The sequence below is a fragment of the Carettochelys insculpta genome, chromosome 3 (genome assembly GCF_033958435.1).
Source record: "Carettochelys insculpta isolate YL-2023 chromosome 3, ASM3395843v1, whole genome shotgun sequence".
NCBI lineage: Eukaryota > Metazoa > Chordata > Testudines > Carettochelyidae > Carettochelys > Carettochelys insculpta.
Window position 1 is genome coordinate 189927387 of NC_134139.1, and position 27481 is coordinate 189954867.

Sequence of the window (27481 nt, forward strand, 5' to 3'; positions counted from 1 at the left end):
TGTCACCAGAAGCCCCAGGCTTCCATGTCACAGCAGAAATGTTTTCAGATTTCAAAACATTAAAGTGACATAAATATTCCAAAATTGAAGGACAAAACCAGTTTCATTATGTATAATTAGCTACAATTAATTTTTATTTGCTAATCTAACGATTGCCTATGTTTCAGATAATGGCATGGGCAATAAAATCACATAGTACAGTAACATTTTTTCTGTCTCTGCATTAGTGCGAGTTTGAACCACTTGGTTCCAAATGAGTTTGCAGTTTATAAGACTGTTGCTTCAAATGCCTTTCCTTAAAAATAATTCACTGTAATTTTTTGATTACTTGGAGCCCGCCTTTAGCAAACTGCTTTCTGGACTGTGGGCTTGTACCTTGATAGGTACATTATTTTATCTTGTTCTCACACCCTTCCCCTGCCCCTTTATCTGTCCCCTTGCTGCCTCCTATCTAGCAGTGCAGTGCAAGGTCCCTGGCCAGGGACCAGTGTTCCCTATAAGTTGTTTGTGCACTTGTGGGGCCGCTCAGCAGAGATTCAAATGCAGCAGAGATTCAGATTAGCAGAGCACCCACAACTGGGTGTTTTGTTTCTGCTGGTGGTGCACATTCACACATGCCTTGTGCATATAAAATTATTCCGCATGCATGGAAAAATCCACACATAGATGGAAAACTTAGAGGGAACATTGGCAGGGATTATTCTTCTGTTGTCCCTAAATGTCTGTACAGTGCTCAATACCTAATCTTTGACTGGGGTTTCTAAATAAATAATACGTAAAAACAACCCCAATAACAGTTTATTTTAGATTACACAGAAGCAAATACACTCATCCTTCACTATACGAGCGCAGTTGGTTCCCAACTTTCTGCTCATCAGCAAAAACTCATAAGAGGGATACTAAATTCCCATTAAATACATGTAAAAGTCTCTGATTGCTTCCTAGTGCTCTTAATTTGGGGAAGGAGTAGCAGCAGGTGGTGCTGCTTTTGAAAGGAAGAGACCCTTGGGTTGGGAATGGTTAAAGTATGGGGACAGTTTGGGGCCGTGAGAGGGAGGAAGGGTTAAATCTGGTGGTGGGTTGGGTCCGTGGGAGGAAGGGAATGGGTGGGGGTGTTCAGGCTGCTGCGGTTTGGGGCCACGGGTCTGGCGGGGAGGGGGTTAGGCTGCAGAGCTGCTGGGGGTACTGGCGGCAGGGGGTCTGGCTGCTGCAGTTTGGGGCCGGGGGTCGGAATCAGGCTGCGGGGCTGCAGGGCATTCAGGCTCCCGTGATATGGGGCCATGGGGCTGTCAGTGGGATCTGGCTACGGGGCTGGTCAGGCTGCCATGGTATGCGGCCACAGGGCCAGTGGGGGGGTCAGGCTGCAGGGTTGGCGGGGGTCTAGGTGCAGCAGGTTGGGGCTGCGGGGCCAGCAGTGGGGGTGTCAGACTACGGGGGGGATTGAGCTGTGGGGAGGGGTTATGCTCATATTAGTGGGGGGAGTTCACTCAGCAAGTGAACTAAGGGAGGCATATGTGTCCCTCATTTAAGCGAGTACTCGTAAATAAAGTACTCATTTAATGAGAGACGAGTGTGTATGTTCAATCAGTAGTGCGGTGTGCAAAAAGGAATGCAACCTTCTTATCTCCACAAGCTCATCGCTTTGGGTGACTATTATCATTGAGGGCCTCTTTCTGCTCCCTCTGGGAGGAGACTTATTCTTGACTTCCCAGTGAAAATGGGATCGGAACCCAAAGTCTTGTTATAATTAAGTTTTATAAATATCATTTCCTTTCAGCGGAGAGAAAACACATTGTTGTGACTAAGCTTTGGATGTGGTAAGGAATCCCTGGCAGGTTAATTTGTTTTAATGGACACATTTCTTATAAGGAAACTTTTACCATTTTTTTTTTTGCCCTTAATCATAGCTTTTACTGCAACTGCAGTAATTCAACATGTGCATGTGCCAAAGGTAATATATGTATTTTTAATGAGTTAACACAAACTTCCTGTAGAGGAGAAAAAAATTCAATCGCAGAACATTTTGAATCATATTTAGTAGCTTAGTAAAAGGACAGGTGTGTCAATCAGAACAATGTTCATAACAATTTCATACACTATACTAGTTTACAAATGAGTAGTTATGTACAACAGGATTTAAAGAACCCAGATTGCTCAGCTAAGCATATTTTTGCTGAACCGATGGCCATGCTATGATCCTTCTCTCCTTCCTGTTTATGAACCTACCAAAAATAACCCAAAACCAAAAACAAAAAACAGTCTTTTGGGTTTGACCCTGTTGTAAAACCTTACTTGCTTGGCTAATGGTAATGCATGTAGTTCCCTTGAAGTGAACAGACCACAAAGTGCCATTGGTTTCCAAACAGTACTCTTTGCTGAAGTCAATAGGGAATTCTGCTTAATAGTAATGGGTCACATGAGTAAAACTCACTTACGCAAGGGTCTTCAAGACTTTCAAGGCTTCTCTAGCTTCAGAAGGCCAGATCTTCAGCTGGTTCAAATCTAGGATGACCATCTGTCTCATTTTAGCCAAGACTGTCCCTTTCTTTAGCTCCCAGGACATTTTTTTCTTTAAAACAGGATAATTGTCCCATATGTTGCAAAGCAGGGGCCTGAATTTTAAAGAGACAGCACCTTAAGCAGCAGAGGCTGTCTTTTTAAAGAGCTAGCTGGAGAGGCGGGAGACGGTGGGCAGGCTCTTTAAATAGATCATTTAAATATGCTGTTGCCAGCAGCCCACAGAGAGGAGGGGCAAAGGGCTTGGGCTTCATAGCTGTTGTGCACTCTTTGCTCACACTACCTGAGAAGGACAGAGTAGGCTGTGCCTCAGATATCCCCCCCCCACAACACTGGTGGCAGGTAACAGGATTGGGGTAGGGAGACAGGGCCCTATGGTGGGGAACGGGGCAGCCTCTTGGGAAAAAGGAGGGCAGCTGTTGGGGGATTACACTTAGCTTGGTAGCCCACAGGCAGCAGCAAACAGTCAAGTCTCTGGAATAAAGGGCAGCTTGACACAGGCCTGGAATTAGATGGGGGATCATGGGCTTGGAGGAGTCCCATGAAGGGTGCAGGGACTGGACTAAGAAGGGGATAGAGACAGGATGAAGGGGACAAGGAAGGCGAATCATGGAGAAGGGCTGGTAGGACTGGGTTAACTCTTCCGGAGGCTAGGGCTATTCAATTTGTGGGGGCCCCTAGGCTCTGGGGTGAGCACAAAAATAATGGGTTCAGAATATGTGGGGAGAGGGCTCTAGGCTGGGTCAGAAGGCTGAGGTTTGAGATGGGATGAGGGTGCTGCAGCTAGGAGTGCATGATCTGAGATAGAGCCTGGGATGAAGGGTTTGGAGAGCAGCAGGAGGGGCTCCAAGCTGGGGCCCAGCGGTTTGGAGTGTGGAAAGGGGCTCAGCCTGGCCCACTGATGGATGTGGGGCAAAGAGGAAAAGTGCCCAGAACCCCAGGCAATTTAAAATGGCCTGGGAGTCCTAGATCCTTTTAAAATGCTCAGGCAGGTACGGCAGGTGGAACGCCCCCTTTGGGGAGGCTAACACACTGCTCCATTCTTTTTGTCTGTGCCTTTCCTCAAAGGTCAGAGCCACACCCCTCTCCACCATTCAAGAGAAGATGGGAAAAGGTGAGGTGCTGGGAGAAATAGGGTGGAGGCAGGGAATGTGGCTGCCCCACTTTGCATAGGAGTTAATGGTGTAGAAAGGAAATAATTCTCTTTGCAACATAATTCTTTTGGAGTTTTGTAATGATCAGAAAAGTGATCAATTTTTTTTAACTATCCTGTATTATTTTACTGATTGATATATAGTAAATTAAAAACTGGAAGAACTTTACCATAGATCCTGTTTATTTTTTTGACTTTTCAATTAGAGTTGGATTTCCAAATTAAGTGATTTCCATCAAGTTTTAGCATTTGCTTCGGAAGGGGTATTTGAACCATCGGGCTGCAGCCCTTATCTGAATCTGGTCCTGTCCTGGGGAATGGGGGAGCAAGTTAGGCCAGGACTGCAGAGCAGGGGAGAAAAGGGAGGCCCAAAGGCAATACTAGGAAACAAACAGGCACTATAACTATCTGTTGTAAACCCACTGACTCCAGTGAAATTAAAATGGGGTGTGTTTTAAATTGGCCTAGTAGGTTTCATTCTTTTTTTATACTGCAGAAAAAATATCAAATGGTTTACATTGTTCCAGAACCCAGCGCCAGGCCTCCCACCTGCTCCCAGCCTCCTGTTCAGACTCCTGCCCCCTATCCCTGACTCTTGCCCTCCTGCACACATACCCAGCCCTGATCTGCAGCAGCTCATTCACATACCTCAGCCTCCCCCACACTCCCCCAGCCCCCTGCTCTGGTTCCTGCACCTCTCTCTCACTCCCAGCACTCACACTACCAGCCCACACTCTGGAGACAGCAAGATGAGGTCACATCTACAGAGCAATAACCACTTAAGTGTAGGTAGATATTTTTAATTTTTACCGATTTTTGTTATAATAATGCAGTGTATCGTTTAAATGGGGGCTCAGTCAACGTTATACGGAATGTTTGTACTGCATACTTCTAATGGATTGTCATTGAACTGACTTACTGCCAATTTTACCAGGTGTCCCATGCTTCACAGAGGAAAATATGGTCACCCTATTAAAATCAATAAAGTGAATGGAGTCACACCAATTTTACATCAACTGATGTTTGTGTCTTAAGTGTTAGACATCCTCGGCTGCTTATGTCTGCATGGTCTCTTTGTGTGGAAAGATGCTAGATAAATTAAAGCAACTAGAGCCCAATGTCAACTAGAGTAACAAGGAGATATTTGTACCCTGGAACTGAGTTCTTGTCATGATTGGGTTACTGAGGGAAGGAACACAAAAAACATACTGTGCCTGTATATTTACTGACTAAGTTGATAATGACACCTATAACAAATGACATGCGCCTTACCTAGAACATAACATTTAGTAGCTTTGAGCCTAATTCTGTGAGGTTCCAAGTTCTCCTACTCCCGTTTAACTTGATTTACTTAACTGCTGACTACGGATTATATATTACAATTTATTGTTGAGAACAATGCATTTGGCATTGTCCAGCACAGACAATAAAGACATTCCCTCTACAGACACTTTACAATCTAAAGGCTAGGTCCTACAAATGAGGATATAGTTCAGACTCTTCCACCTGCACAGAACTGCACTGAAGGAAGAAGAATCCCAACACAGCTGTTTACTGCTTTGGGGTCTAAGCAATCTCTTAGAAGGAAGGACACAGTAAAAAATCTAGGTGTCAGAGCAGAATGTCTCTAAAAGATTCATCATCATCATCAAAAACCGTGGGCTCAGCGCCCGTTGGTGTCTGATGCCTCCCTCACTATTTCCTTCCATCTTTCCCTGTCCAGCGCAGAGTGGCTCAGTTTCTGTAGGTTAGTTCCACACCAATCTACTATATCATCTACCCATTCCCGGCGGGGTCTGCCTTTCCTAGTGGAACCGTCCAATGTGCCGAATGCCACAGTCTTGATTTTTTGTTTGTCGTTGATTCTGTAAATATGCCCAATACCAAAATCTTCCTCAATGATACCTATATCATCCTCTAAAAGATTCCTATAACATAATCAAAAAGTGTAAAGCACCAGTGAAATTCATCACAGGTACAAAGTTACTCACGTATGTAAATGCCATCAGGAATTCCTTTTCTGTACTTAGCAACATCATGAGAAGCATTTTGTAACCTTTATTTCAGCCATAAGGGGGAAAATGACTACAGCAAACCCTCACTATAGAAGACCCCATTTTACGGGACATCAGTAATAATGGATGTCCACTAGCCTTATGCACAAAGAAACCAGAGTACAACACTGTGCAGTACTGTAAATGGCAACTCACCAGAGATGCCACCTGTGTCCGGCCCCCCCACCCCCCACGACAGCCACCACCCTGTTTTCCCTACCACCCCACGGCTGGGATCCGTGGCAGTGATCCAAGTTGTGGAGTGGGGGGGTGGGGAGGGAAACAGCAACTGTGCTGACTCAGAGCCAGAGGAGCTGCTGCACTCTGCCCTGAGCATAGGCAGCTTGGAGACTAAGAAGCTGCCTCAGTCAGGGCAGAGCGTGGGCAGCTGGGAGCCGGGGGAGTAAACCCTCGGAGTGAGCCCTCCGATATAACGGACTTTTGGTTTTAATGGACACCCCTTCCCCCCATTAGTCTGTTATACTGCGAGGTTACTGTATAAACAAAAATCAGTGCCAAATGCCTAATTTTCATTTTCATTGTCCAAATGGCATGAAGTGAAAAAAGGAAACAAAGCTACAAAAGATGTAAAGTAAATTAGACTTTAAAATGCATTTTTAATAATAATACAGGTAAAAATTTTCTTTTTAAATATATTTTTGGGAAAATATAATTTTAACCTAATAGCCTCCCTTTAAGAAAGGAGTTTTTCAAGACATACAACCAACTTAATTCACTCCCAGGCTCTGATAAGGTCATTAAAACTCCAAATATTGTGGATCATTGCATGGATCTATTCAGAGCAATATTTTAGGACCAGGTTCTAATTTCCCTATATCCTGTCCAGAATTCTTAACTTTAGAAAAGAACTTAAGGGAGCAGACGAATCCTGCCTCTTTAAAAGTCTGTTCAGAGATTTATTCCTGTTTTAACATTGTTAATTTTTAAAGACTCATGCCCTGTACAGTACGCTAGTCACCCGTTTGTTGAAGCAGTAGAATAGCAAGTTAAAAAAAAATAATCTGCTTACCCACACAATCCACACTGAAGAGACCGAGAGAGGTAACGATTGACGCTTCATCGGGACCTTTCAGTCCTCGCAGCACAAACCGCACCATGGAAGTTTTGACTCTTTCCGGGAGAAATGACAGCAGGTAGACAGGCATGTACAGCATGTACCGAAGCTTGCACAGCACAGGGGTCAGAAGCTTGCCTTGTGGGGACTGGGCCATGCGTTCTATTGTTGGAAATAGCAGCACGGAGCGGAGAATCTGCACAACCATGAAAAGGAGACTGTCAGGAAAGGCCTCTGGTGCTGCATCAAATTCTGGCAGAGTTTTGGGTTTTTTTTCCCTTAAAAACAAGGCTCCTTTTGAAGTGACATTTGTCAGCGGCACTATTAATTGTCAGATATTCATGTGCCACATGAAACACCACAGACTTCTGGAGGAAGCAACTGTTTCTGCGTGATGCTGAGTGGCCACAACTCCCACCGATAATAGTGGGAGTTGGAGGTGCTCAGCACATGGCAAGATTGGGCTCGAAGTACAGTTTAGAAGTGCCTAATGCTATGGTTAATTGTTACACAGAGATGATGGTGATACCACAAGAGGGCAGTACACGGGCAAAGTAAATTCTTTGGATCTGTGCAGGTTTTATAGCCCAATGATTGTTATTTGATTAATTGTTTGCTACAGGAGAAAATTGATTTTTTAAAATCATCGTCGTTTCAGTGGCTAGTGCAACTGTACAGAAAAGCTGATCAAACCATAGTAAAATGGGGCTATAACTCCATATATCTATATATATATATATATACACACACACACACACACACACACACTGAGTGAAAAGGAATCCTGGGCCTCTTTTTATTAAAGACAACCAACAGCTGGAGTACAGGAATGCAACCTGCACTAAAGTATGTGGTAGTTTTGTGATATTGCAGCTAGGTGCTGAACTCAAACTCTTGTGATCTAAAGCAGATCTGACCCATGTTCCCAGCCACACATGAATAGTATCACAATAATTTATACATCCAGGATTATCCGTTTCGAGAGAAATTGCAAACACTTAGGGGCAGGAGAAGGAAAAACCTAGAAAGTAGGCAAGTCCTCTTCTTTCCAGTAAGCTGCTGTGACTGATAATGCATTAAAAAAAACCCCAAAAACGCTGTGTTGTATCACGTTTAAAAGGTGGATCTGTGAGGGATTTAAGGGCACTTTTCTTTTTCTTTTTGTGTGTGTTCTGCACACAATACAAACAGAGCTTCAAAAAATATATATTTCTCAACCACTCATCAATTGATCATTAGCCCTCTGGTAACATTGAGAGCCTGGATTTTAAACTCTGCCTCCTAGATTTGTTGGAAGACACCATTCAATTTTAATGTCTTTTCAGATACCATGATGCTAAAACAGACAAAACCATAAACTATGCTTTAAATTGTCTTAGCATGTTGGTTCAAGTACTCTTAGGAGCAATATATTGCTTCTGTTCCATGCAGAATCTGCACTGGAATACACATTTATTTTTGTTTTGCATGGGAACATACTGCGACTAACAGGAATGCAAATACAAGTTGAACCTCTGTAATCTGCAACTCTCTCATCCAGCAACATCCATAAATCGGCATGATTTTAGTTCGCTGGATGACCAGTTATGCTGGGTTTGGCCAAGTTTCCCATTGTCCCATAAAATTTATTTACAGCCACCAGTCCAGACTCTCAGTGTTCTGTGCTGTTCTTTAGCTGTAATTTACCCCAAATGTCTTCTAAGAGCCCAGTAAGCAACAGAAGTGTTGCTAATGCTGCTAGACAATATTGACCTCCCATGATTTGGCACTGGTCAGGTCCCAAGGGTGATGGACTACAGAGGTTCAACCTGTATCTAACATTTACAACACTTAAGATATTTTACTAATATTTGAAGTGTCAAGAACACATCTCACACTAGATACAGAATGCTGCATTTACACAAGTAGACTCCACATACAAGAATCAAAGATGTTACTAAAATAGCTAAAACATGCAGAGCCAGATTTTCAATACAGCTCGGACTTCACTGGTCCATCAGTCTCAGGACCTGACCAATACTGAACCAGGGAGATTGCTGGACCAGGAGAGGTCAGTGCTCTGGCTGCCAGGCCCCACCCCGGGCTCCTCTCGTGGACACTTGCTCCTGGTTGCCGAATCCAGCTACTTAGCTCTGCTCCTGTGGCTCCTGGCTGCTGGCCCCCTGCCACCAGCCCCTGGCAGGGTTCCCAGCTGTTGGCTCTCCAGCCACCAGTCTCCTGGCCAGCACCCACTCCCAGCTGTCAGGGCTCTCTGGTCCAGCAACATCCATGGTTGATGTCAGGTTCAATATATCTCAATCAGACAGTTTGACAATATATTAGTGCTAAGTGCCATTATTAACGGTATTAACTAAAGCATACAGGCTTATTTGTGTACGGAAATCATTCTTCACACTTTTGGACATAGATTTCTCATGGTACCAAACCAGCCAAGACACACAGAAAATATTATTGCATAAATAGGCAATAAGTCTAGTGGTTAAAGCAGGGACAAGCTTTCAGGACTCCTATCTTCTTTTCTATTCTAGACTGCCAGTAGCTCTGAAACACTTTGGTCAAGTCACTTAATCCTTCCTTCCTTTGTTTGCCGTAATGTAAAAAGGTCATTAAACTCTCACTGGAGTGTTGTGATAATAAAATACAACTGCTTTATGGTCCTCAGCTGAAAGATCCTATGAGGATCCACTGTTTTAGCAGTAGAGATGACACATGTAGCTCAGACACATCGTCAATAGATTTTATAAACAGATTATAAGGAAACTAGCTATTTAAGAGCAAGAGTGAACCCTCAGGGCACAGAACAGTAAATCTCTTTTTCATATCACACAGGTTTCTCAGCATTTGGTTCCTGACCTAAGCAATTAAAACTGATCCTGCTTGTAAACTATGTATAAACAGAACATGCTTTCCTATAGCTTGACTTTCCAGGAGAGGGTAAAGTGCAAACAGCACAATCTGCTTGGGAGATGGTAAAGTGCAAACAGCTTCAAAAATTACCAGGAATGATGCCAATTTCTATAAAAATAAGTACAGCTGATTCAAAACCTCATTTCATCTAATCAAAACATTTCATGGAATTTTCATATTGACAGAATTTTATCTAAAATTTTTTGGTCTAGAGAGAGAAACAAACTCTAGGCTTGTCTTCACTATCAAAGACAGCGTGTTTTATCTTGGGGTAATTAACATGCACTAGCTATCGTAAGATAATAAACACAGTGAAAACAAAGCACTCTAGTTTTACTGCCAGGTAAACTAGACAAGGTCAACCATACCCTTGCTTGAGGTTGACAAGCATAGTCACGCTAGCAGGGTAGTGCAAGGGCACAAACAAGGGCTTACTTTACTGATGTTTCTACAGTTTCTAGCGGTATGGCGAATAGATCAGAAGAGTATCAGAGAGGTCCCCATGTCAGTCTGTATCTTCGAGAACAACAAGAAGTCCTGTGGCACCTTACAGACTAACAGATATTTTGGAGCATAAGCTTTTGTGGGCAAAGACTCGCTTCACCAGATGCATGAGTGGGGGGGTGGCTTCAAGGGGTACTCTTTAAATACCCCTCTGAAACCATCCCCCCACTCATGCATCTGATGAAGTGGGTCTTTGCCCATGAAAGCTTATGCTCCAAAATATCTGTGAGTCTGTAAGGTGCCACGGGACTTCTTGTAGATCAGAAGAGGAAACTCTCAGTAATACTCTTTACTACAGTAAACCCTCAAAATATGTGGCTTCAAGTTGTGCGCAACCTGCTTTAAGGCAAGTTAAGCACAATTTGAAGATGCTCTGCATCTGTTGGCCTGCAGCCTAAGAGCCCCTTCTCCCTGCCTTCTCCCAGTGGCGGGGGAAGTCAGCCCTAGTGGGCTGTACAATTTCCCAGGTCTCGCAAGAGGAGGGGAGCTGGAAACTAAGCGGCAGTTTCCCATTTCTGCAAGGGGAGAGGAGCCGGGAGCCAGGCTGCTTCCTGGTTCCCAGCTCCCCACTGCTTGTGGGACACACAAAACTGACCAGTTCATGCCTAGTCAGTTTCCTGGGTCCCCCAAGTTGCAGGGAGCTGGGAACTAAGTGGCAGCCTGGTTCCTGGCTGCCCTTTGCTGGCAGAAACTGGGAAACTGGCAAGCCATAAGCTGGTCAGTTTCCCAGGTCCCGCAAGCAGAACGGAGCTGGGAATTAGGCTGCCGCTTGGTTCCTGTCTCCCCACTGCTTGCAGAACCTGGAAAAGTGACCGGCATATGGCTGGTCAGTTTCCTGTGTTCTGCAAGCAGCAGGGAGACCAGAATCAGGCTGCTGGCTCCTGGTGGGCTGGTCAGTTTCCCGGCTCCTGTAAGCCCAGGTGAGCCGGGAACCAGGCTGCTTCCTGGTTCCCATCTCCCGACCGACTAGCACGAAAATTTGAGTTATGTGGGGGTTGCAGAACACAACTTCCATGTAACTCGAGGGTTTACTGTATCTCTTGAGAGGCACTCAGACCATATTCAGAACATTCATTAACTGCCAGCTGAGTTTGGTTTATTTTTGTTTTTCCTGATGGTTAAGGTGCAGTACTGACAGGTTAAGACCAGTTTTTTAAAACTTGAATGCCTCTTAACTTTTAGGCACCAAAACAAGTGACTTGCTCTTCAAAGGTCCATATTTCCCACATCTCTTATGGAGCCAATGGGAACAAGAGATGCTCAGGTCATCTGAAATCAGGCCACTTATTTAGGTGGGAACTTCGGTCACCTATCGGAGGGGTAGCCGTGTTAGTCTGGATCTGTAACAGCAACGAAGGGTCCTGTGGCACCCTACAGACTAACAGAAAAGTTTTGAGAATGAGCTTTCGTGAGCACAGACTCACTTCATCAGATGCGGACTGATGCACAGATGCAGACAGATGCATCAGATGCATCTGATGAAGTGAGTCTGTGCTCACGAAAGCTCATGCTCAAAACTTTTCTGTTAGTCTGTAAGGTGCCACAGGACCCTTCGTTGCTGTTTCAGTCACCTAGGTAATCAGGTGCCCACAGTTACTCAGCAAATAAAGTTGAAGAGCTGGGAACAGGCTCCAGGACTCTTTGTACATTGTGTTTACTGTACTACTTGCTAACAATGCATTATCTCTCTCTCTCTCCCTCTTTCTCTGTCTATGGAAGGGAAGGCAGGGATTAGAATTTGAGAGCACATGTACAGATACCGAAGTGATAAAAAGGATGGTGACACCTTTTTTTAAAGAAGAAACCTGACTTGCCAGAAAAAACAAGAAGTCCTGTGGCACCTTACAGACTAACAGATATTTTGGAGCATAAGCTTTTGTGGGTGAAGACCCGCTTTGTCAGATGCATCTGATGAAGTGGGTCTTTACCCATGAAAGCTTATACTCCAAAATACCTGTTAGTCTGTAAGGTGCCACAGGACTTCTTGTTGGTTTTGAAAACACAGACTAACCTGGCTACCCCTCTGATACTTGACTTGTCAGAGTGGGTGAATGCCGTTTTAAGCCCTTCAGGTTTCATTAGTTTTTTATCTTGGCTGTAAATGGAGAAGTTACCTCTGTATATAATTTCACAGAGATGCTGCAGTTTCAAAACAGCAATTCTCATCTTGTCAAAAACTGGAACTGGCTTGGAAATGACTTGCTGGCTCACTCTGCGTTAGTGACACAATCAATGGTGGTGACAGTTCACTTTCACTGGGAAGGGAGAAATATTTTGAAGCTTGTTTGACTGTTGCTGAAGAACCTCACTTAAATTATCTGAGGTGTACAAATAGTTAATATAATCGCCGTTAACCCTAAGAATGTAGGAATCAGATTCCATACCAGGTATGTAACTCACAGTTTACAATTAGCTTTAGAGATCAAATCAGCCAGCAGAAACAGGAAGCAATCCATTCCATTTTCCAACAGATCACTTACAGTGACCCACCTTCAGTAAAACTGCATCCAAATACGATACTAACAATTCACACGCAGATCCTGCAGCCAAACACCATCGACACGTACAAAAAAACCATCAGCATCTAGAAATAAGGCATACTTTCAAATCACAGGACTGGAAAGAAATACAGTAAGGAAGTTTCATAAAGCAGTCTTAATAGATCACTGACTCTTTCAAGAATCTCTGGAAACCAAAAGCTGTTTTGTCTGTCAAAAATAACACTTATTTTGATATATTTTAGTTCATCCCATGTATTAGTTTATTATTCATCTGTTGCCTTGGCAGAGGAAAAGCCATTATCTGTCAGGTGAAACCTAGTACATTTTTCAAAGATAACATAATGATGTACTTAATGGTAATCTACAGTCCACATTTGACTTGAGAGTGTCACATTAATCAACATTTCTTTTACTCAGCATGAAGGAACCTGCAGGCAAAATCCCCAGAGTCACAGAAATATACCCTACTTTATTAACACAGCTGTGCAGAGAAGGTATCCAAGTTAAAGCACATGACAAAACAGACATTTTCTTATGTTTCTCTCATCAAAGCAAGACTTTCTAGACTCACCAATTCAGTTTGCTCTCTCTCTCAGTCAATATTTTAAACACTTGCAACCTCATTTGGAATCTACACACAAGAGCTGTTGAGATACTGTCATTTTCTCTCAATATAAAAAGATTTTTAATGCTATAAATGAGTTTTCCTTGCACTGTATATTTAAAGTCAGTATTTTGTTCATTATATTAGCTAGCCGTTTACCTTTACATTACATAAGTACAACCACAGTACTGTGTGAAAGGGAACAACAGGAATAGGACAAAAAAAAGATGCTTAGAAAGCTTGTGAACAAAAATATAAATATTTAGAAATGATTTCACTATAAGGGCTTGGTAATATCTTAGTAGTAGGCATCCTTCGATCCCGAGGGATCATGGGTTTCCCCAGTTGGACTGATTCGAGCTGCGTCTTCTGTGGCTGTGCAATCCAATCCGGGAGTGGCAGTCCTTTCCACACTGTGAGCAGCAGTAGGCAGATGTCGCTCTGGTATCACGGGCATGGATCTTCCTGAGGGCTCTCCTGTCTTCTGCTTCCTTCACCAAGGTAGTTTCATACATAACAAGAGCTTCCTTCACTCCCTGTTTCCAGGTATGCCTGTCTGAGGCAAGCGAATGCCAGGTGTTCACGCTGATAGAAAGCGCTGAGGTCACGCTTGCACTTGTCCATGTAGCGCAATTTAGGTCGCCCTTTCGGACTCTTTCCAGACGCCAGTTCACCGAAGTGGAGGTCCTTCAGTATTAGGCCATCTGTCATGTGTGAGACATGGCCCAGCCAGCGCATACGCCTGTTTGAGAAGGGTGAACATGGAGGCAGTGCCTGTCCTCTCAAGCACTGCGCTACTGGGGACCTTGTCCTGCCATGAGATACCGAGTTTGTGCCTAAGGCAGCGCACGTGGAATGTGTTGAGCTGCTGCTCTTGTTTTGAGCGCAAAGTCCATGTTTCACTGCCGTACAGCAGTGTGCTCAAAACACAGGCTGTGTAGACCTGCACCTTGGTGTGTACAGTGAGCTTATTGTTAGCAGAAAAGGTCTGTTCGCGATTCTGGCTAAGATCAGCTGTCCCCCAAATCTGCTCAGCATTATTAGGGCCTTCCATGACAGCATGAAGGGGACCGTCGTATACGATGGATCCACATCTGAACCCTTTGAGGTTCTCAGAGGAGTGAAACGGGTGTGTGCTGGCTCCAACACTGTTCGGCATCTTCTTTGCAGTTTTGCTCAAATATGCCTTCGGAACTGCTACAGAGGGCATCTCTCTCCGCATGAGAACGGACAGCAACCTCTTCAAACTGTCGAGGCTTAGAGCGAGGACCAGGGTGCTTACGAAGCATCTAAGAGAGTTCCTTTTTGCTGACGATGCAGCTATTGCTGCTCACACTCAGCAGAACTGCAGTCACTCATAACTCACTTTGCGGATGCATGTATGGAATTTGGTCTCACAATCAGCTTAAGGAAGACCCAGGTGATGGGCCAAAACGTGGGTAACGAGCCATCTACCAACGTGTTAGACTATGAACTGGAAGTTGTCCATGAGTTCGTGTACCTAGGCTCGACGATCTCGGACAACTTGTCACTTGATAGCAAGATCAGCAAGTGCATTGGAAAAGCCGCCACAACGTTCTTCAGGCTGATGAAAAGAGTATGGGGGGTAATATCTTACAAAAACACATTTCTTCTTCCTGTGGACCTTCTATGCCCCAGGATGGATGCTAAGCATTATATACACACCACAATATAAATATTAGCACTTTGCAGTTATAGGGAATCTTTCAATTCAGGATCTCAAAGTGCTGCACAGAAAAATTAACTCAGACAATACTCTCATGGAACAGGGAAGGCTGATGATCAAGGATAAGATTCTGTCGTGGTTAGTTTTAGTAAAGGCCAGGGACAGGTCCTGGGCAATAAACAAAAATGTATGGAAGCCCACACCCCGTCCCTGACTTCTAACCAAAGTACCCTGGAACTTTGTGGGAAAGAACAAGCACAATGTTGATGGACACTTGCAGCTGCTCCGGATTTATTGATGCTCTTATGGCAAGGGCTGACCACTGGTGCTCCAGCTAGTCCAGCTAATGCTTTCTGGGGTTGCCCATAGGCTGCTGTTGTAAAATGTCCACAGGGCTGACTGCTGCTCTTGTGCCAGAGGCTAACCACCATGGTTCCAGCCCCATGAAAGCTGACACAACTGTGCCGTTCCTTCTGCCTGGAGACCAATGCTCTGGCAGCCCAATGGCTGCTGGCTGAACAATGCTCTGGTAGCCCCAAGGCTGACTGCTGACCAACTGTCCCAGAAGCCTGGGGGGCTGCTCCTCTGGCAGTCCTGGTGCTGACAAATGCTTCTGTCCTGCCCCAGAAGTAGTCCTGGAAAGCACTGGAATCTGTGAAACTTCCTGACAGAACTTCTTTACTCATTATACCTATTTTACAGATGGGTAAATTGAAACACAGGGAATATTAATAACTTGTTCAAGATGCTAGATGCTAGGCCCCTGCTGTAACCATCAGATCACACTCCTGAATAAGTGGAAATGTTAGAATACAAAGTCAGCAAACATGCTGAAGGAGAAAAGGCATGTTTGAGTAATTAATCCAAACTTTGGAGGGAAACAGGGTTGCACTGTTCAGGACTGCTAGCATGTGTTCTTGTGGTTGGTTAGTTCAATAGATTCTAATGATACCAAGTATAATCTGATGGTAGGTGCTGTTACATAGAGCAAGACTGATTTCCCATTGAAGACATATGTTTTTTATACATCCAACTTTACTCTTCTATATTTTGCATTTATCAATAGCCCAGTTTCCATCTTGGTACCGGATTCAACTTGTTTTCATTATTCTCACCCTCCCAAACCTGTCATTGTACCGCACATAACCTCTGTTAATGAGTAATGGTTTAGTGAAAGTGACAGAAAGAGGTACATTGCATGTATTTTCCATGAAAATTATTGGCACATGAATAGCGACCTCATGCAGAGCATAAATTGTTTCACAAGTGAGCCTTAGCTAGCTAGTCTAGGCAATTCTCTGGAAATGCTCTGTAAAGAAGCAAGTGTTAAAACTATAAATTATACACTTGATTCTCTACTAATGGGTCTAAGGAGTTTTTGTTTCCCAGAAAATGTAAACTTCTTTGTGTGCCTTTAACTGTAGGATGGCAGTGCTTGCGATTTTAGTATACAGCCTGCCACTGTAACTCAGTTTTCAGAACTCAGAGACTAATCCTGCTAATATGACTCATCACAAGGTCTACCAGTGTAATTAGTTATAGAAATTCTCGGGGTAGTTATCCTCTTGCTCAGTGGTAACTATTGTCAGAATCAATGTGAAAATGCTCTCATGTGTGACTCTGAGCCCAGCAAGTCACCCATACACAACTCCAGCAGGAGACACACAAACACCCTCAAAATCAGAATTCATCTCCCAGCATCTGGGGAATTCAGACAAAATCTGATTAGCTGTACACATTTTGAAAAAACACCATCTTCCCAACCAAACCTCAACTCTACTTCGGAGCAGAGGTGTGAGGACAGCACTATTGCACTGTACATTAGAGTGCTTAGACAAAGATGAAAATGTATTCACAAATTATGGGCAGTATTTTTTAAATGTGCATACATATACTAATTCAAAAAAAATGCAGCCAAGGTACAATGCTACAGCATAAAAGTGGATCACCTTTAGGTGAGAATAAAGAGCGGCTGACATACAAAGTGTTCATAATTCCAGTTTACCAGGTAAGTTTTGGATGTAAAGGCATTTGGCTATTTCTGAGATGTCAGACATACGACTAGGGATGCTTCTGGACCCCATCCAATTCACCCCCCAACCAAGAAACAAACCTACAATTCTTTGCTAACTTGATTTAGCAAGGGCAATGGATCCCTGTGTAGAGATGTGAGAGATCCTCCCTTGGTTTCAAGGTTCAGCAAGTGGATGAACAAGTGTACATGTGCTAAGGTTTTCTGTGCAGCCTGGAAACCAGTGAGTCCCTTCCCTGCATTCCCCTCTACAAGCCCAAGACCATCCCTCTAACCTTAGGGCTTGTCTGTTCTCAGTGGAATATTGATGCTGCCACAGTCAATCTTCTGGAGTTGCATTTAGTGTCTGGCAGGAATGCGCTAAATCGAACTTGGAGGAGTAAGGGAAATTGATGGGAGTGTTCATGTACACTGATGTCCTGCAGCAGAGCCTGTGGGGAAGCACAAATTAAGGTATGTTGACTCCAGCTACGTAATTAATTCAATCTTACCCATTTGTGCAGACCTGGCCTTAGAAATTATCAGGAAGAGTGAGCCCACCTCAACTGCTTTCTATGAGGGGGCTAGGCTGACCTCCTCCAATGCCAGACACAGATCTCTGGTGGGTGGTGTGGGGTTGGAGGGGAGAGGAAGGGATTAAAAGGGGGTTGAAGGAAAATACTTCTCTTCTCCCAGTTTGTACCAAGATGCTGCGGGGGTGGGGAGGGGAAGTGTGTTAGTCCTTAATGGACAGGATTAGCACCGATAGCACTGCTCAGTAGAATTAGCTGACAACAGGAGCAGAATGCATTTTTAGTGTACTATTAGAGATAATGATGCCAACTTTTAACCCACCCCAACTATTTTAATCATGGTTCTGTAGCAGCAGACAGGAGGGAAAGGAGAAGAGTGATTCACCTAGATTCTACACTCCAACCCTCTCCCCAATACCTCAGGGGAAGACACCCCAAAACAGCAATCACATGATAAAGTTTTGGTTGCAATCACTCTTATCTGGAACTAATCTAGAGACTCCTCGATGTCTGAACCCAGAAGGCACCAGTGAGACTGCAACTGTTATGTGCTGCAAGTCTTGTAATGCTGCAAGGCTCTGTGGAGGAAAAGTCCCTCCAAAGGACGGGGACAAGGGCCTCAGAGAGCTATTGTGTATGCCTGTGTTAGACAGGCCCAGAGTGCTAGACTGCTTATGGGTTGGATTCACCAATGTAACGCAAGGCCAAGGATTAGGCCCCAAGACAAGAAAGCACTACTGCCTTGGTGTTCAATATGTTTGCTACTCGCCACATGTGGCGAATAGGACACTGCGTTGTGGCAAATGCATACATATCTAACGTGTAAGAAATCTGTCATGATTAGCACAGGCACAACATGGTGGGAAGCCTGCCAGCCAGCAGGGAACCCCTGTGGGCACTGACGCTGCCCACACTGAGAGGGAGCAATGCAGGGCATGGCAAGGATGGGGGTTTGGTATCACACCCTCTAACGTGTAGGGGCAGAACCGTGCTACCTTACTTGTGTTTGTGATTATTGCACCAACATACAGTTTTGTGCAAATTCAAAGGCCAGAAGACATTTATTTTTCTAATATTATTTAATACAATTTTGTATAATATAATGTGGAGAGTATGGAAAGACGACAACCACAAGCGTGACAAGCTTTGCATTCCTACTGGACACTGCTGCACTACAGAGTCATTGTGGAGAGCTCTCCAAACACATCCACTCAATGTACCGCATATAGAGAAAAAAAGCAATGTGAGGAGCCATTAGAAAAAGGATAGACAAAAAGAAAACATAATGATGCGCTGTAACCCCACGGTTTGCCTACACCTTGACTACTGAGAGAAGGACTGGTCATCCTATCTCAAAAAGTGTATTAGAATTGGAAAAGGTATAGAGAAATGATTAGGGGAATGGAATAGCTCCTGTACGAGGAGAGATTGAAGAGATTGGGGCTTTTTTGTGTGGAAAAGAGATGACTCAGAGGGGATATGATAGAGGTCTAAAATCAGGAATGGTACTGAGAAAGTGAATAGGAAAATATTTCCCCTTTACACAGCACAAGAGTGATGGGGTGGGGGAGTTGTCATCCAATGAAATTAACAGGCAGAAGTTTTCAAACAAACAAGAGGAAGTAATTCTTCACACAACACAGTCTCTGGAATTTACTCCCATAAAACATTGTGCAGACCAAAATTACAAATGGGGTTTTAAAAGAATTAGACATATTCATGGAGCAAAGGACCCTTACTGGCAATTAGCTAAGATGGTCGGAGGCACAGCTCCATGCTCAAGGTATCCCTGAACCTCTGACAGAAGTGAGGACTAGATAACAGGGGATGGAGTGTTTAAAAATGCCCTATTCTATTCTTTCCCTTTGAAGCATCTCACTAATCTCACTACTGTGAGGCAGGGGAAAGAGGGTTAGATGGACCACAAATGCGACCAAGCCTGGCCATTCTTGTATATCAGGGGTAAGTAAACTATTTACGCTGGGCCCCACTTTTCATCTGTGCAATCAACAGGCCCTCCTCCCACACCCCCACCAGCCAGCCCTGGAAATGAGGGTCGGATGCTGGGCTGCGGAGGGGGCGGGGAGACCGTAGCAGCAGCGTACATGCCCCCTGGCTCACAGCTTGCCCAACGCTAGTGAGAGCAGCTGGGGCACGTGCCTTGCTAGTACGCCCTCCAGCAGGGACAGCTTTGTCCATTGCTAATAACTTTACAGCTGCAGGGGCTGCAGGGAGCGGGACTTTGCTGCACCCCTACTTATAAAATTTTGCACCCTCCAAAGGGGTGTGCCCCCCCATTATATATAGCTTAGCTTATATATAGGGCTTTCAATTGATCAGTTCATTCAACCGATAAAAGCAAAACAAATTAACTAGCTTATAAATAAATAATCACAATCACAGTTTTAATCATGTTGTTTAATTGAACAATAACAGAATACCCATTTTTAAGTTATAAATATTTTAGATATTTTTCTGCATTTCCCAATATATTGATTTCAAATACAATCACATTGTATTATTTTTATTACAAATATTTGCATTGTAAAAAAAAAGATGAAAGAAATAGCATTTGCCAATAGACCTCATATAACTATTGCAGTGAAACCTTTCTACTGTGAAAGTACAACTTCCAAATGTAGAATTATCATTTTTAGGACAGTCATACATCACAGTTAACGCCAGTGATTAAAACAAAACAAATTAACCCTTTTTGTTAATAAGCACTGATTGCATCCCTGTTTTGGCCATCTTCACTGACTGTACTTTATGGACACCAGCACAGTTCTATTCTGTTCTCCTTGTGACATTGCAGTCCTTATTCTTTAGGAAAATATGCTTATGACATGAATGATGTAACTGAGATGAACTTAATGCAAGATACCATTGGAAAGTTTATGATTTACTGAATGTGATTATCCAGTGTGTGTGCCTCTATCATTTCTTTATATGAAGTCGGAAATAGCGACCATGTAGAATACTGCTACAGGCTGGGGACAGAGTGACTAGGCAGGAGTTGTGCAGAAAAGGACCTGGGTATTATAGTAGACAAGAAGCTGGATATGAACCAGCAATGTGCCTTTGTTGCCAAGAGGCTACCTGAAGCATACTGGGCTGCATTAGTATGAATGCTGCCAGAAGACGGAGGGAAGCAATTATTTCCCTCTATTTGGCACTGCTGAGACCACACCTGGAGTACTGTGTCCAGTTTTGGGCCCTCTACTACCGAAAGATGTGGATAAATTGGAGAAAATCCTGTAGAGGGCAATGAAAATTATTAAGGAGCTGTGGCACATGACTTATGAGCAGAGGCTGAGGGAACTGGGTTTACTGAGTCTGAGGAAGAGAAGAGTGAGGGGGGATTTGATAGCAACCTTCAACTACTTGAAAAGTGGGGGAGGAGACCCCAAAGAGGATGGAGCTGGGCTATTCTCAGTGGTGGCAGGTGATAGAACAAGCATCAATGGTTTCAAGTTGCAGAGGGATAGTCTAGCCTGGGGCTGTGGGGAGTCAGCTCTGAGAAGCACCTTCCCTCCCTGCCCTGGTAGCTGCTCCCAGCTCCTCTCCTTGCCCATGGTCAGAGGTGGCCCAGCTCGGCTCTGCCTCCCTTACCACCTTGCCAGAGGCAGCCACAGCAACCTTCTCCAAGCCTTCCTGGGCAATAGACAGGTGTATTAGTGTCAAGTATCAGAAGTGTAGCCATGTTAATCTGTATCTGCAAAAACAATGAGAAGTCTTGTGGTACCTTATAGACTAACCGCTATATTGGAGCATAAGCTTACAGATGCATCGACGAAGTGGGTCTTTGCCCACGAAAGCTTATGTTCCAATATATCGGTTAGTTTAAAATGTACCACAAGACTTCTCAATTTATTTGTGTGATGACATCATTCTGTTGTCTGGGAGGAAAAACTCCCAAGGCTGGTGCCACACAGCACCCTGACTCCCCTGGGAAAGCTGGGGCTGGCTGTGTGATTCCCTGTCCCCCACCCATAAAGAGAGAGGGGCTGGCAATCATAGTGAGAAGGGGGTGCAGCCCCCCCCCAGTACTCATTAAAAACTTATCTTTTGAAATTAAACTTATTTCTTGTTTATAACATAACCCAGGTTGGTACAATTCATATGGGGGCTGGGGAAGGGCAGATGGCTGTGTATACGTTCCTCCCCACTGAGGGAGGGGACACATTTCTTATCACCTGGAGTCTGCATTTTATGGCAGGTGGGCACCTCAGTGCTTGGGAAAGTCCCTGAAACTGAGTACTGGTACTGGATCACGGACCACGCTTTGGGAAACGCTGATCTAGAGTGATTAAATACCAGAACATATAGTGGAGCAAAGCAGCGAAGGTTCAGGTCTTTGAATGGCAAATTTATTTTTAAAAAACTTCTGAAAGGTTCTCTGGATAAAGAGACCATTACCTGTAGCTATTGCAAGGCTGAGCACCAACACCATCAAATACTTCAAGTCTGCAGTACCATCTAGGGGCTAAACATGCGCTCACCTCCAGTTCTTCTGCTACCACTAACCCACTGACAGCAAATTAATCCCACCAGCCATGACAATGTGTTTACAGAATTTCAGGATCACTACAAGCTCATGGATCAAAGTACAACAGCTTAACTAATGCTACTGCAAAACAGGTGGTTATGGACTGCAGATCACTTAACATTGTAAAGGGCTAAGAGAGCTAAGATAGAGGGCTAACGTTAGGCAAATTGCATCTTCCAACCTTGCCTTCCCGAGGACCCAGTGGAACACAAATACACAACTTATATCACAATTACTACAAATTTGAAGTTTCTGGAAATGTACCAGGTGTTGTTTTGACTGGTGATTACTGGACATCCTTGACCAATCAAAACTATCTTGGAGTCATGGAATTCCTGACTGATGCTGCATGGACACCACTTGTTTGCTTTAATAAGACAGACATTGTACAGCTTGAACTTCTCTAATCTGGCACCCTTGAGACCTGACCAGTGCCGAACATGAGAATTTGCTGAACCACAGGAGGTCAATATTGTCTAGCCGCATTGCCAACACTTCCACTGCTTACTGGCCTCTTAGAAAACATTTAGGGTTAAATTACAGCTGCGTAACAGCTTAGAATATGGAGAGCCAGGACTTTATGGGACCATGGGAAACTTGACCACACCCACTATAAGTGGTTGTCTCGCTAACGAAAATCATGCTGGATTATGGACGCTGCTGGACGAGAGAGTGCCAGACTAGAGAAGTTCAACCTGTAGTAATGCTCAGCAACAGCAATTTAAAAATGTGCTGGTAAAATGCAGAACATTTACAGGACATTTCAAACACAGTACAGTGTTAGAAATACAACACACTTCACATGAACAGAAACAAAATATTTTAACCAGATGGAACTCCACATGGGGTATGGTTCAGCACCTGCTTAGAAATAAAGCCTCTACCACAGCCAGATTAGTTTTTTAAAAGCACAATCTACCAGTGCCACCAGGTAGTGATTTTGAAAAATTGCAAAAGCTAGAAACAATTCTTGAGCCCTGCAGATGTGTGACTAAACTCCTTGGGGGAGAACTGTATGTCTGCTGCTCCATGCTTTGCCTGCATTCTGCCACATATTTTGTGTTATGGAAGTCTCAGATGACAACTCAGCATCTGTTGTTTAATTTAAGAACACTAACACAGCAGATCTGACAAAACACAAAGAAAGTACCAATATCTGATTACGGCACTCACCCTAACGTTTAAGAATCTGAAGTGCCTTTCAAAATCTGAGAGGGACAAGGTGTGGAACATGCTGGCAGAAGTCTTAAAAGAGCAACACTTTGATGTGGGAGCTACAGAACCCAAAGCTGCAAAAAAAGAAAATCAACCCTCTGTTAGTAGTATCTGACTCAGATGATGAAAATGAAGGTGTGTCAAAGCATGAAGGAGCGTACGAAGTGTAGCAAATGTGGCACATAAATACCTTGCAATGCCAGCTACAACAGTTCCATGTGAATGCCTGTTCTTTACTTTCAGGTGCCATTGAAAACAAGAAGTAGGCAGCATTATCTCCGGTACTATAAACAAACTTGTTTGTCTTAGCAACTGGCCCAAACAAGGATGACTGAGTGGATTTGTAGGCTCTAAAGATTTACATTGTTTAAGAAAAAAAAGCAGCATTTGTAATACATTTTGAGGATAAAATAATTGCTCTGTAATACTTCTCTGAGGCAAGCAAAATACTGATACTTTTTGCAGTGCAAATATTTGTAATTAAATATATCAGGGGAATACTGTACGCTTTGTATTCTGTGTTATGACTGAAATCAATATATTTGAAAATGAAGAATATTTATAATACATTTAAAATGGTATTTTATTATTATTTAATAGTACAATTAAAACTGTGATTAATCATGACTAGTTTTGATATCATTTATTGAAATTCTTTAAATTATTTGATAGCCCTACATATAGTCAGGTTCTCAATTTTTACAATCATATTATGTTACAAGATGGTGGCTAAAGCATTTATTTACTAGCTTTTTTTACCTGTGATTCATATCAAACTCTGTTAAGATGGAAGTTAAATTAATTGAACAAGAACAGCATTTTAATTCTGTATGAAATAAAACTAACTTAAATGTGATAGATACATCAGAAAAAAGGTGAGTAGAAAGTACATCAAAATATGCTTTGCATTTAAAACTGCTAGATTAAAGTTTTATCTGAAGTTAGTGAATTAAACTTATTGTTTATTTTTGCCTGCTTGTCAAGATTTTAGAAATAGTAGCAGTCATCCTCTCACATTTAATTTTTATTACTGGAAGAGGAAAATAAGCTTTTCTGCCTTTTCAACTCCCAATTTGTTTCTTAACTTTGAATTAGTCATTGAGCTAAATTAGCTGAATAAACTGAAAGGAAGCAAATATTCTCTCTGCACCTGCAGAACAGCCTACTTCTGCCAAAAGCTGGTTTAGTAGTTCATCAAAAAAATTCCTTATTCCAGGGGCTTCACCAGTAACTTCTACCAGTCCAGAGTTTTGACTTTAAAACTCCAGCATCAAACCTGTACTGCTTAAAATTATTTCATGCATTTAATTTAAATGATTTTAATATATAAGTTTATGCCATAACACTTTCAAATTTATTTTTAAATATGTTTAAATAAATCCCTATTTCATTTAAAATAAAAATTCCAATTTTTCCTCTTTAAAAAAAATCAGTTGGTGTCCAGAAGTGTTTGTTCCTTGATACAGGACCTTATGTATGACAGGATTAAAATGAATGTGTGAGTGATCCAAGAACTTCTTAATTTCATCTGACAAAAGAGCACAGGAGGAGGGGCACAAAGGTTACAGGCATGCCGCAGGTCAGGCATGTACATTCTGGTTAGCAAAAAAGGGCCACATGATTTAGCTAATAAAAGCTTATGGCTCAGTCTACACGGCGTTCTGCCCAGCACCACTGCAGGCAGAGCTATGCAAAGTGAGCTTCTTGGGATTGCAAATGGGTTCCTATTTGCATAGCCAGGCGAGAGAGCCTCTTTCTGCCGGCACTGAACTCTTGTGTGGCTGTGGTAATGAGCTTCAGGAGGATGAAAATGGGAAGCCATTTGCAATCCTGAGACGCTCACTTTGCATAGCTCTGCTGGCAGCAACACTGGGCAGAGTGCAGTGTAGACATAGCCTATGCGACACCAATCCTAGTAATCACTGCAAAGCATATGCACAGATCATATTTAAGGAGCCGTGAGTATATATTGAAAAGTCTGTCATCTATCAAAGAGGAACACGGATTTTCTTGCAGATAGGGGAAATGTATATATCTCTGTCAATACGTAAATTAAGCATTGCAAATCAACTTAGTGGAAGTGCAGTTCACATACAGCGTCAACTGGAAAGGAGTACACAGGAAAAAAAGGAGCCACGGGGATTAGCCTGGCTGTGTGCAAAGTCAACAAGCTCTGGGGGAGGTAGGACACCAGGAAGATACTCTGTTATCCCATGCTTAGGAAATACGTGGACATTAATGAAAACAATACTACAATTAGCCTTCATTGGAAGTACTGATAAAGGCATTGTGTGTGATAAGAACACTCTAGACAGGACATCAGCCTGTTAAATTTAATCTCCTGAAAGCACGTACAGGTTGAATCTCTCTTGTCCAGCACCCTCAGGATCTAACCCATGCCAAACAAGAGAATTTGCCGCACCACAGGAGGTCAATATTGTCTAGCACATTACCAACACTTCCACTGCTTATTAGGCTCCTAGAGGACATTTAGAAGTACATTACAGCTAAATAACAGCACAGAACACTGAGAGTCAGGACTGGCGGCTGTAAACAAACTTTATAGGACCACAGGAAACTTGGCCACACCCATGATAAACTGTCGTCCCACTAACCAAAGTCATGCTGGATTATGGATGTTGTCAGATAAGAGTGTTTTGGATTACAAAGGTTCGACTTGTACTAACTTTCTTTTGCATGTAACCATTTTTTTTGTCCAAACTCTTACTCACTGCTCACTTGAAGCTTTGAATCTCTGCTCTGTTAATAAACTTATTTTTCACTACAAATATATCTGAGTTCTGTGGTGACCTGGTAATAGTGTGGATGTTCCCTGGAGAAAGGGCTGGGTCACTGGGGAATGCTTCGGAGGGGCTTTGGGATGGGAGTACCTCTACAGTAAACTTGCAGTTGTTTGGGTGGCTAATAGAGGAGCTGATACCCAGTGAAGCACAACATAGGGTAATATGATACACTGCAGTCCTAAGCACCCCAAGAAGCCCACTTCACCAACGGAGCCAGGTCAGTCTCCTCGCTCAGACAACAGCCAGTCTATATAACTGACCTTTCCCCATCATTATTTTCCTCCTAAGCAAGTTGGGTGTCCTTGGCAAATTTTCCTAGCTACTATTTGCACAGGCAAATTTAAATCTGGCATTTTCTATCTTTTTAGTACTTAACTTTGGAACCATAATGTTCTTTCAACATTGTTTTCTTTAAAAAAAAAAAAAAGGAAGTAACTAACGGAAAATCAGAAATTCCATCACCTGTCAGCATGTTAACACCAACCATGAGTCATCAGCAGAGCTTGTACCTTTAGATCCACAGAATAAACTTCTAGCACTTCAGTTACTGGTAGCAATAGTATAAGGCTCAGGCACAAGAGGAGGAGAAGGTACAGGGTCACAGTAGTCTTCTTAGCCATTTGCTGAGAACAGAGGAACTCAGGACTAGCGATTAGAGCCATTGGTTCCTGATTTCCTCCTGCGATGCCTGATCCCATCTCCAGTGATCCTGTTCTGCCCTTGCTGCAGCTCCCACTGTGCTCCTATTCCTGCCCCACCTCATATTCTGATTACAGGTTGAACCTCTTTAATCCAGAACTCTCATCCGGTAATGTATGTAATCCGGCATGATTTTAGTTAGCCCAATGACCACTGATCATGGGTGTGGCCAAGTTTTCCATGGTCCCATAAAGTTTGTTTACAACCACCAATCCTAGCTCTCACTGTTCTGTGCTGTTACTTAGCTGTAATTTACCCCTAAATGTCTTCTGAGAGCCCAGTCAGCAGTGGAGGTGTTGGTAATGCCTGCTAGACAATACTGACCTCCCATAGTCCAGCAAATTCTCTTGTCTGGCACTGGTCAGGTCCCAAGGGTGTCAGATTAGAGGGTGCCTGTACTACCAGTCCTCTCGTCTCCTCCCTTTATGTAGTACTCTGGCTCATGTCCTCAGCAAATCTCTTCTCCCCTCCTTTTCTTGTCACTGTCCACCTCGTGCTTTTCCTCATCCTCTAGTACAGGAGACAGCAATCCCTGGCACAAACTCCAACAGTGGTACGTGAGCCGACATAGGAGCTTAGCCCTGCTCCTCCATCCCCCTGCAGCAGGGGCTTGGTCAAAGCCATGCTGCCTGTGGAGTAACAAAAGAGCAGCTAATACTGCCAACCCC

The 27481-nt window shown here is 43.4% G+C and overlaps 1 protein-coding gene and 2 pseudogenes across 3 annotated transcripts in view; 2 read left to right on the plus strand and 1 right to left on the minus strand.

Moving 5' to 3' along the window:
• LDAH (lipid droplet associated hydrolase) overlaps positions 1-27481 on the minus strand; it is a 210370-nt gene that overhangs the window by 55455 nt on the left and 127434 nt on the right. For all 3 annotated transcript variants that reach the window (XM_074988985.1, XM_074988984.1, XM_074988986.1), the window contains exon 5: positions 6755-6995. In XM_074988985.1, the coding sequence (XP_074845086.1) occupies positions 6755-6995 (241 nt within the window). The remainder of the gene's footprint in view (positions 1-6754; positions 6996-27481) is intronic.
• Positions 19474-22502, plus strand: LOC142010118 (uncharacterized; annotated as a pseudogene).
• LOC142010119 (uncharacterized) lies at positions 22836-23641 on the plus strand (annotated as a pseudogene).